Source organism: Oncorhynchus masou, chromosome 12, assembly GCF_036934945.1.
Source record: "Oncorhynchus masou masou isolate Uvic2021 chromosome 12, UVic_Omas_1.1, whole genome shotgun sequence".
NCBI classification, from domain to species: domain Eukaryota; kingdom Metazoa; phylum Chordata; class Actinopteri; order Salmoniformes; family Salmonidae; genus Oncorhynchus; species Oncorhynchus masou.
In genome coordinates, this window is record NC_088223.1 from 10668817 (window position 1) to 10680547 (window position 11731).

Consider the following 11731-nt stretch of genomic DNA (forward strand, 5'->3'; position numbering starts at 1 on the left):
CATGTAGCTATGTCATGTAGCTATGTTATGTTATGTATCTATGTATCACGATCGTCGAAATAACATTCGGACCAAGGCGCAGCGTGATATGGGTTCCACATCAATAAAAATCCATGTGTATCTATGTAATGTATCTTTGTAATGTATCTATGTATTGTATCTATGTTTTGTGTCTATATAATGTAATGTATCTATGTAATGTATTGTGTCTATGGTATGTAATATGTCTATGTAATGTATCTATGTTATGTATCTATGTTAAAAATAAGGACCACGAGCCCAGGCTCTGTCGCAGCCGGCCGCGACCGGGAGGTCCATGGGGCGACACACAATTGGCCTAGCGTCGTCTGGGTTAGAGAGGGGTTCGGCCGGCAGGGATATCCTTGTCTCAACGTGCACTAGCGACTCCTGTGGCGGGCCGGGCGCAGTGCATGCTAACCAGGTCGCCAGGTGCACGGTGTTTCCTCCGACACATTGGTGCGGCTGGCTTCCGGGTTGGATGCGCGCTGTGTTAAGAAGCAGTACGGCTTGGTTGGGTTGTGTTTCGGAGGACGCATGGCTCTCTACCTTCGTCTCTCCCGAGCCCGTACGGGAGTTGTAGCGTTGAGACAAGATAGTAACTACTAAACAATTGGAAACCACGAAATTGGGGAGAAAAGGGGGTAAGAATTGTATTTTATTTTTTATATAAAACAATAAGGGCCGCGATGGAAATTATGTCCCCGACTTTATCGTGCAATCCCTGACACTTAAAAAAGTATTTGTACTGTGTGTATATATATGTATTTCTTTATACTTTCTTTAAACTATGTATTTCTTTAAATAAAATCAATTATTCAATCAATCCATACTGTGCAGTGGCTTGATGGACTGAAAGAGACATCTGTAACAAAACACTCAGAAGGTTTAAGACGTTCAGAGATTGTCAAGCCAAGTCTTCCATACTGGGAAAGTCTACAAGGTAGGGGAGGGATGATGTATTTTCTGTTTGTCGAGATTGACAGTCTATTGATCGACAGTCTATTGATCGACAGTCTATTGATCGACAGTCTATTGATCGACAGTCTATTGATCGACAGTCTATTGATCGACAGTCTATTGATTGACAGTCTATTGATCGACAGTCTATTGATCAACAGTCTATTGATTGACAGTCTATTGATCGACAGTCTATTGATCGACAGTCTATTGATTGACAGTCTATTGATTGACAGTCTATTGATCGACAGTCTATTGATCAACAGTCTATTGATTGACAGTCTATTTACTGTAAACCATGATATTGAAGCGCCTGAAGTCGATTCGATTGGTTGTTGTGGTGCATCGCACAGAGACCCTATTGGGTGAAAATGTGTTGCATATATAAAAAAAATGACATCAAAATGTTGAAAATCTGATTTCCCCCGAGCTGATCATTGTCTTCAGTCTGCTCTGATCATAGTGTAGGTCTAATCAAACAGGCAGGGAGAGTGAGCTGGTCCGTGGTGGGCGGTCGAACCCTCAACCTTCTGGCCCCTTAGCCCTGCATGACATCGATTGTGCCGTAAAAGCAAGCTGAAATGGGCAAAGTCCATATCCGCGTTAATAAACACAGGGTCACAATAGTTCTTGGTATTTGTAGTTTTAAATATTATTCTGAATTAATTATATGAGTGGGGGAGGGTGTTCAATGTATCCTACAGTACAAGAGGAGGGTCGTGCAAAAATATGTTTTAATTTGGGGGAGGGGCATTTTGTTTATGGACACCTTGAGTCGAACTGTCCCTTACATTTTCCCCCGCTCTCTCCTATTGGCTACTGTCATGCCTAAAGATTGTGTGTGGGGCGGTCTTACAAATTACCACTCCTACTTTGTTTCTCTGCATGGATGACCGATGATCATCACAGTTCACTGTGAGGAGGATGGAGGAGCAGCTGCATCCAGCCGAGCACTGGTGAGTGGATTTTAATATAATACTGTTTACCAAGTTATTAGGGTGAGCTGTTCTACAGAGTTATTATAGTGAGCTGTTCTACAGAGTTATTATAGTGAGCTGTTCTACAGAGTTATTATAGTGAGCTGTTCTACAGAGTTATTATAGTGAGCTGTTCTACAGAGTTATTATAGTGAGCTGTTCTACAGAGTTATTATAGTGAGCTGTTCTACAGAGTTATTATAGTGAGCTGTTCTACAGAGTTATTATAGTGAGCTGTTCTATAGAGTTATTATAGTGAGCTGTTCTATAGAGTTATTATAGTGAGCTGTTCTACAGAGTTATTATAGTGAGCTGTTCTACAGAGTTATTATAGTGAGCTGTTCTATAGAGTTATTATAGTGAGCTGTTCTAAATAGTTATTAGGGTGAGCTGTTCTACAGAGTTATTATAGTGAGCTGTTCTACAGAGTTATTAGGGTGAGCTATTCTAAATAGTTATTATAGTGAGCTGTTCTAAATAGTTATTATAGTGAGCTGTTCTACAGAGTTATTATAGTGAGCTGTTCTAAATAGTTATTATAGTGAGCTGTTCTACAGAGTTATTATAGTGAGCTGTTCTATAGAGTTATTATAGTGAGCTGTTCTATAGAGTTATTATAGTGAGCTGTTCTACAGAGTTATTATAGTGAGCTGTTCTACAGAGTTATTATAGTGAGCTGTTCTACAGAGTTATTATAGTGAGCTGTTCTATAGAGTTATTATAGTGAGCTGTTCTACAGAGTTATTATAGTGAGCTGTTCTATAGAGTTATTATAGTGAGCTGTTCTACAGAGTTATTATAGTGAGCTGTTCTACAGAGTTATTATAGTGAGCTGTTCTACAGAGTTATTATAGTGAGCTGTTCTATAGAGTTATTAGGGTGAGCTGTTCTACAGAGTTATTATAGTGAGCTGTTCTACAGAGTTATTATAGTGAGCTGTTCTACAGAGTTATTATAGTGAGCTATACTACAGAGTTATTATAGTGAGCTGTTCTAGAGTTATTAGGGTGAGCTGTTCTAAATAGTTATTATAGTGAGCTGTTCTAAATAGTTATTATAGTGAGCTGTTCTACAGAGTTATTATAGTGAGCTGTTCTACAGAGTTATTATAGTGAGCTGTTCTACAGAGTTATTATAGTGAGCTGTTCTAAATAGTTATTATAGTGAGCTGTTCTATAGAGTTATTAGGGTGAGCTGTTCTACAGAGTTATTAGGGTGAGCTGTTCTAAATAGTTATTAGGGTGAGCTGTTCTAAATAGTTATTAGGGTGAGCTGTTCTACAGAGTTATTAGGGTGAGCTGTTCTAAATAGTTATTAGGGTGAGCTGTTCTAAATAGTTATTAGGGTGAGCTGTTCTACAGAGTTATTAGGGTGAGCTGTTCTAAATAGTTATTAGGGCGAGCTGTTCTAAATAGTTATTAGGGTGAGCTGTTCTACAGAGTTATTAGGGTGAGCTGTTCTATAGAGTTATTAGGGTGAGCTGTTCTACAGAGTTATTAGGGTGAGCTGTTCTAAATAGTTATTATAGTGAGCTGTTCTATAGAGTTATTATAGTGAGCTGTTCTAAAGAGTTCCCGAACTTACAGAATGTTTAAGGAATGACAGGATGCCTCGTTGAGCAATATGCCTCAATGTTAATGACTCTGATATAAACATGCTGATGTAAACATTGTTTTAAAAAGACCCATTAATTGATTTAGGAGGCCCGACTACAATTCAAACAAATAGCTTCATAGCGCATCTACCATTAAATATTAAATATGTTTTATTTTGTGACAAAGCTATACATGTAATTTTATTTGTATAAAATGATCTGCCTTGACAAATGGAAATATTCCTTCCTGTGAACTTGGTGCCGCTACGTCACTTGGACCTTTGAATGTACAGTATTTATTACAGAATGACATAGCTCAGCGGAGATAAGATTATTAAAGCCTGGATATGTCTGTCACTACCAAGACACAAACACACATCCACCAGTCATTGTAGCCAGCCACATAACTTTGTGACATTCAGAATGTTTTTCACACCTGTAGCTAGAAAGAGTCTTATCATTGATTCTATAAAGGGTTTTGTTCCTTGTTACACTGAAATTATGACCCAATAGATAATAGACTACCCTTGTCTCACTATTCAGCCAGAGGGAGACCTTGTTGCCCATTGGTTGGCATGTTATTTTAAATTAAACATAGCTAGACTACTGTAGATAAGGGGACATTATTGTAGAAGTTTGCTATAAAGCTGTTAGAAGTCTGACTCCGTGATCACTGAACGTCAAAGTTCACTGGGTTTATGACATCAGCAGGACCGTTTAATGTTGTGTGTGTGCGCAGGTACAGGTGTACCTCCAGTTGGCTTCCATCTTGGTGCCCCACCTCCCTCTCTCAGCTAAAGGATGCAGAGGACAAAATGCTCAAGGGTAAGAGTGTGTGTGTGTGTGTGTGTGTGTGTGTGTGTGACTACATCCTCTCTCCTACCCGTCATACTTGCACATCTCATCTCCTCTCTCATTTTGCTCTCCCTCCCTGTTCCCCTCCATCTCATCTCCTCTCTCATTTTGCTCTCCCTCCCTGTTCCCCTCCATCTCATCTCCTCTCTCATTTTGCTCTCCCTCCCTGTTCCCCTCCATCTCATCTCCTCTCTCATTTTGCTCTAACTCCCTGTTCCCCTGCATCTTTCTCCTCCATCCCTCCTTCCATGTCTCTCCTCTCAGCTGTGAAGACCCCATTCTCCAGGCTAGATGTCCCGATATCCAATGGCAACTATGTCTGGACCATAGCCTTCAACGCCAAAGGATATCCCTCACTCCCCCCCCAGCCCCAGTCTAAGCCCCAGACTCATCCCCCTTCTCCCCAGCCTTCTCTCCAGCGCCGTCCCCGTCCTCCGCTGGTGCTGCTCCATGGGTTTGGGGGTGGTGTGGGTCTGTGGGCTCAGAACCTGGACTCTTTGTGTGGCAGTGGAGCCGTGTATGCCCTGGATCTGCTGGGGTTCGGTCGGAGCAGCAGGCCCCTGTTCAGCGTGGACCCCCAGGGGGCAGAGGAGCAGTTCCTAGGGGCCCTGGAGGAGTGGAGAGACAGGGTGGGCCTGGAGGAGATAGTCCTGCTGGGACATAACCTGGGAGGATACCTGGCTGCTGCTTACACACTTACACACCCACACAGGTCAGCGGGACGAGAGGAGAGGGGGGGGGGTCGTGTGTTTGTGTTCATACTGTGTGTTCATACGTACACTGAGTGTACAAAACATTAGGAACACCTGCTTTTTTCATGACATAGACCAGGGATACTCAACTACTATTGGAGAAGGTCCAGTGACACAAATCTCCTCGGTGACAAAGGTCCGGATGGACACCGTCCTTTATCGGTGATGTGGTACAGCGTAGTGACAAGCATAGTCGTCTACGACATAGGAAACACGTTGTTATATAAAATGTACATTAAATACAATAAATTAGACTAAGAATTTGTATTAATTACAACTTCTTTGGAATGTAAAAATGTGCAAAATTGTATCAACATTGCTGAAGAACAAAAGTGGTCGCATCATTGTCTATGCAAAAAGTGCACTGTGAACCAATGTACATGGCGGCAGGTAGACTAGTGGTTAGGGCGTTGGACTAGTAACCGAAAAGGTGTTCATTGTTGAGCCTGGTGCGGTTTTTGTTTTTAAGAAAGTTAATTGAGGAGAAGGCCGATTCACAGCTGTATGTGGAGCCAAAGAAATGCCAATTTCTTGAGAACGAGGACTTCAGCTGCAGGCACCATCTTTCCCCAGGAAGTGACAGGGTCCCAGTCAGGGTCACAGTCAAGGTCACAGTCAGGGTCACAGTCACCAGCCTGCTCCTTCAAAGACACATTTTCTTACAGTTCAATCAACTCGCATCTGCAGTGATGTAACATCTACCCATCTGAAGATCTGTTTTGCTTCTTCTGACAACTTTGTCACATTTTGTGACCAAGAAGGAGTTCTGGATGAGCAGCAGCAGTTCCCTTCCAACAGTGATGTCATCAAAGCGAGCCTGGAAGTTATCCATCAGCTTCTGGATGAAATCAACATGGTTGGGAAAAATCACCGCTGTGCCCAGGTGATTAAAAAAAAAGCTGTCTAAAAATATAACAAAACGCATTGTTGTCCGGTCCGGATTGACCCTTCTCTGGGTCCGGACATGGACCGCGGTCCGCATAGACTGACCAGGTAAATCCAGGTGAACGCTATGGTCCCTTATTGATATCACTTGTTAAATCCACTTCAATCAGTGTAGATGAAGGGCAGGAGATGGGTTAAAGAAGGATGTTTAAGCCTTGAGACATTTGAGACGGATGGTGTATGTGCCATTCAGAGGGTAAATGAGCAAGAAACTATTTAAATGCCATTGAATGAGGTATGGTAGTAGGTGCCAAGAGCACCGGTTTGGGTCAACAACTCAACCCTGCTGGGGCTTTCACACTCAACAGTTTTCTGTGTGTATCAAGAAAGGGTCCACCACCCAAAGGACATCCAGCCAACTTGACACAACTGTGGGAAGCATTTCAATCAACATGGGTCAGCGTCCCTATGAAACGCTTTGGGACACTTTGTAGAGTCCACGCCCTGACAACTTGAGGCTGTTCTGAGGTCAAAAGGGGCGGGTTGCAACTCAATATTAGGAAGGTGTTCTTAATGTTTTGTACACTCAGTGTATGTGTTCACACTGTGTGTGTTTACAGGGTGAAACACCTGATCCTGGTGGAGCCGTGGGGGTTCCCGGCCCGCCCAGAGAGCATGGTTCAGGAGAAGTCTATCCCAGTGTGGATCAGAGCCATGGGGGTCGTCATGAGTCCCTTCAACCTCCTGGCTACACTAAGACTGGCTGGACCACTGGGTAAGATATACACACTGACTGGCTGGACCACTGGGTAAGATATAAACACTAAGACTGGCTGGACCACTGGGTAAGATATAAACACTAAGACTGGCTGGACCACTGGGTAAGATATAAACACTAAGACTGGCTGGACCACTGGGTAAGATATAAACACTAAGACTGGCTGGACCACTGGGTAAGATATAAACACGAAGACTGGCTGGACCACTGGGTAAGATATAAACACGAAGACTGGCTGGACCACTGGGTAAGATATAAACACTAAGACTGGCTGGACCACTGGGTAAGATATACACACTGACTGGCTGGACCACTGGGTAAGATATACACACTAAGACTGGCTGGACCACTGGGTAAGATATAAACACTAAGACTGGCTGGACCACTGGGTAAGATATACACACTGACTGGCTGGACCACTGGGTAAGATATAAACACTAAGACTGGCTGGACCACTGGGTAAGATATAAACACTAAGACTGGCTGGACCACTGGGTAAGATATAAACACTAAGACTGGCTGGACCACTGGGTAAGATATAAACACTAAGACTGGCTGGACCACTGGGTAAGATATAAACACTAAGACTGGCTGGACCACTGGGTAAGATATAAACACTAAGACTGGCTGGACCACTGGGTAAGATATAAACACGAAGACTGGCTGGACCACTGGGTAAGATATAAACACTAAGACTGGCTGGACCACTGGGTAAGATATACACACTAAGACTGGCTGGACCACTGGGTAAGATATAAACACTAAGACTGGCTGGACCACTGGGTAAGATATACACACTGACTGGCTGGACCACTGGGTAAGATATAAACACTAAGACTGGCTGGACCACTGGGTAAGATATAAACACGAAGACTGGCTGGACCACTGGGTAAGATATAAACACTAAGACTGGCTGGACTACTGGTTAAGATATAAACACTAAGACTGGCTGGACTACTGGGTAAGATATACACACTGACTGGCTGGACCACTGGGTAAGATATACAGTGCCTTCGGAAAGTATTCAGACCCCTTGACTTTTTCCACATTTTGTTACATTACAGCCTTGTTCTAAAATTGATTGTTTAAAAAAACACATCCTCAGCAATCTAAACACACATAATTGACAAAGCAAACACAGGTTTTTAGAAATTTTTGCAAATGTATGAAAAATAAAAAACAGATACCTTATTTGCATAAGTATTCAAACTCTTTGCTATGAGACTTGAAATTGAGCTCAGGTACATCCTGTTCCCATTGATCATCCTTTAGATTTATCTTTGGTAAATTCAATTGATTGGACATGATTTGGAAAGGCACACACCGGTCCCACAGCTCACAGTGTATGTCAGGTCTGAATACTTTCCTAAAGCACTGTATATACTAAGACTGGCTGGACCACTGGGTACGATATAGAGTCAAAAGTTTGGGCACACTACTACTACTACTCATTCAAAGGTTTTTCTTCATTTTTACTATTTTCTACATTATAGAATAATAGTTAAGACGTCAAAGCTATGAAATAACACATGTGGAATCATGTAGTAACCAAAAAAGTGTTATTAAACAAATCTCAACATATTATATTTTTTAGATTCTTCAATGTAGCCACCCTTTGCCATGATGACAGCTTTGAACACTTGGCATTCTCTCAACCATCTTCACCTGGAATGCTTTTCCAACAGTCTTGAAGGAGTTCCCACATATGCTGAGCACTTGTTGGCTGCTTTTCCTTCACTCTGCAGTCCAACTCATCCCAAACTATCTCAATTGGGTTGAGGCCAGGTGATTGTGGAGGTTAGGCCATCTGACGCAGCACTCCATCACTCTCCTTCTTGGTCAAATATCAAATCAAATCAAATTTATTTATATAGCCCTTCGTACATCAGCTGATATCTCAAAGTGCTGTACAGAAACCCAGCCTAAAACCCCAAACAGCAAGTATTGAAGGTGTAGAAGCACGGTGGCTAGGAAAAACTCCCTAGAAAGGCCAAAACCTAGGAAGAAACCTAGAGAGGAACCAGGCTATGAGGGGTGGCCAGTCCTCTTCTGGCTGTGCCGGGTAGAGATTATAACAGAACATGGCCAAGATGTTCAAATGTTCATAAATAATAATAATCACAGTAGTTGTCGAGGGTGCAGCAAGTCAGCACCTCAGGAGTTAATGTCAGTTGGCTTTTCATAGACGATCATTAAGAGTATCTCTACCGCTCCTGCTGTCTCTAGCCATTTGAAAACAGCAGGTCTGAGACAGGTAGCACGTCTGGTGAACAGGTCAGGATTGCATAGCCGCAGGCAGAACAGTTGAAACTGGAGCAGCAGCACGGCCAGGTGGACTGGGCACAGCAAGGAGTCAGCATGCCAGGTAGTCCTGAGGCATGGTCCTAGGGCTCAGGTTCTCCGAGAGAGAGAGAGCCCTTACACAGCCTGGAGGTGTGTTAGATCATTGTCCTGTTGAAAAATAAATTATAGTCCCACTAAGCGCAAACCAGATGGGATGGTGTATCGCTGCACAATGCTGTGGTAGCCATGCTGGTTAAGTGTTTATTGAATTCTAAATAAATCGCTGACAGTGTCACCAGCAAATCATCCCCACACCATCACACCTCCTCTTCCATGCTTCACGGTGAGAACCACACATGCGGAGATCATCCGTTCACCTACTCTGCGTCTCAGAAACACACAGCGGGTGGAACCAAAAATCTCAAATTTGGACTCATCAGACCAAAGAACAGATTTCCACCGGTCTAATGCCCATTGCTCGTGTTTGTTGGCCCAAGCAAATCTCTTCTTATTATTGGTGTCTTTCAGTAGAGGTTTCTTAGCAGTAATCGACCATGAACGACTGATTCACTCTGTCTCCTCTGAACAGTTGATGTTGAGATGTGTCTGTTACTTGAACTCTGTGAAGCATTTATTTGGGCTGCAATTTCTGAGGCTGGTAACTCTAATGAACTCATCCTCTGCAGGATAGGTGACTCTGGGTCTTCCTTCCCAGTGGCGGACCTCATGAGAGCCACTTTCTTCATAGCTCTTGATGGTTTTTGCGACTGCACTTGAAGACACATTAAAAGTTCTTGACATTTTCCAGATTGACTGACCTTCATGTCTTAAAGTAGTGATGGGACTGTCGTTTCTCTTTGCTTATTTGAGCTATTCTTTCCATAATATGAACTTGGTCTTATACCAAATAGGGCTATCTTTTGTATACCCCCCTTAACTTTTAAAACTTCTTATGGCTGGGGGCAGTATTGAGTAGCTTGGATGAATAAGGTCCCCAGAGTAAACTGCCTGCTACTTTGTCCCAGTTGCTAATATATGCATATTAGTATATTTGGATAGAAAATACTCTGAAGTTTCTAAAACTGTTTGAATGATGTCTGTGAGTAAAACAGAGCTCATATGGCAGGCAAAAACCTGAGAAAAAATCCAACCAGGAAGTGGGAAATCTGAGGTTTGTAGTTTTTCAACCCAGCTCCTATTGAATATACAGTGTCTATGGGGTCATGTTGCACTTCCTAAGGCTTCCACTAGATGTCAACCGTCTTTAGAACCGAGTTTGATGCTTCTACTGTGAAGTGGGGCCAAATGAGAGGGGAATGAGTCAGAATGCTTTGAGCTTGTGACGCTCGTTCACGTGAGAGGTAGCTCTAGTTCCATTGCTTTTCTGAAGACAAAGGAATTCTCCGGTTGGAACATTATTGAAGATTTATGTTAAAAACATCCTAAAGATTGATTCTATACATCGTTTGACATGTTTCTACAGACTGTAACAGAACTTTTTGACATTTTGTCTGCAACTAGTGAACACGCTTCATGAGGTTGGATTTGTTTTTCAAAACGCGCTAACAAAAGTAGTGGAACTGGGATTCCTGGGAGTGCATTCTGATGAAGATCCTCAAAGGTAAGTGAATATTTATCATGTTATTTCTGACTAATGTTGACTACACAATATGGCGGATATCTTTTTGGCTTGTTTGGTCTCTGAGCGCCGTACTCAGATTATTGCATGGTTTTCTTTTTCCGTAAAGCTGTTTTGAAATCTAACACAGCGGTTGCATTAAGGAGAAGTGTATCTATAATTCCATGCATAACACTTGTATTTTCATCAACATTTATAATGAGTATTTCTGTAAATTGATGTGGCTCTCTGCAAAATCACTGGATGTTTCTGTAACTACTGAACACAACAGCCCATGTATACTGAGATTTTTTAAATATAAATATTAACTTTATCAAACAAAACATACATGTATTGTCTAACATGAAGTCCCATGAGTGTCATCTGATGAAGATCATCAAAGGCTAGTGATTAATTAATCTCTATTTCTGATTTTTGTGACTCCACTCTGGCTGGAAACGTGGCTGTGTTTTTCTGTGACTTGGCTCTGACCTAACATAATCGTTTGTGGTGTTTTAGCTGTAAAGCCTATTTGAAATCGGCCACTGTGGTGGGATTAACAACTATATTACCTTTAAAATGGTATAAGATGCTTGTATGTTTGAGGAATTTTAATTTTGAGATTTCTGTTGTTTGAATTTGGCGCCCTGCACTTTCACTGGCTGTTGTCATATCGATCCCGTTAACAGGATCTCAGCCCTAAGTTTAACACAACTGATTGGCTCAAACACATTAAGAAGGACTTAAAGTCCACAAATGAACTTTTAACAAGGCACTCCTGTTAATTGAAATGCATTCCAGGTGACTGCTCCATGAAGCTGGTTGAGAGAATGCCAAGAGTGTGCAAAGTTGTCATCAAGGCAATGTGTGGATACTTTGAAGAACACACAAGTTGAAAGACTTGCAAGATGTTACAACATGAAAGGTGTTAATTGGTGGACTCCCTCTTTCCATTCCTCCTCCACCCCTCTCTCCATTCCTCCTCCATCCCTCTCTCCATTCCTCCTCATC

At 42.3% G+C, this 11731-nt stretch overlaps 1 protein-coding gene across 1 annotated transcript in view; it reads left to right on the forward strand.

Annotated features, from left to right (window-relative positions):
* Positions 1 to 1902: 1902 nt before the first annotated feature.
* The window catches only part of LOC135549006 (1-acylglycerol-3-phosphate O-acyltransferase ABHD5-like), a 17075-nt gene continuing 7246 nt past the window's right edge, over positions 1903 to 11731 (forward strand). Inside the window, exons 1-4 of the mRNA XM_064979077.1 lie at positions 1903 to 1934; positions 4289 to 4374; positions 4669 to 5116; positions 6662 to 6816. Of these exons, the coding sequence (XP_064835149.1) occupies positions 1903 to 1934; positions 4289 to 4374; positions 4669 to 5116; positions 6662 to 6816 (721 nt within the window). The remainder of the gene's footprint in view (positions 1935 to 4288; positions 4375 to 4668; positions 5117 to 6661; positions 6817 to 11731) is intronic.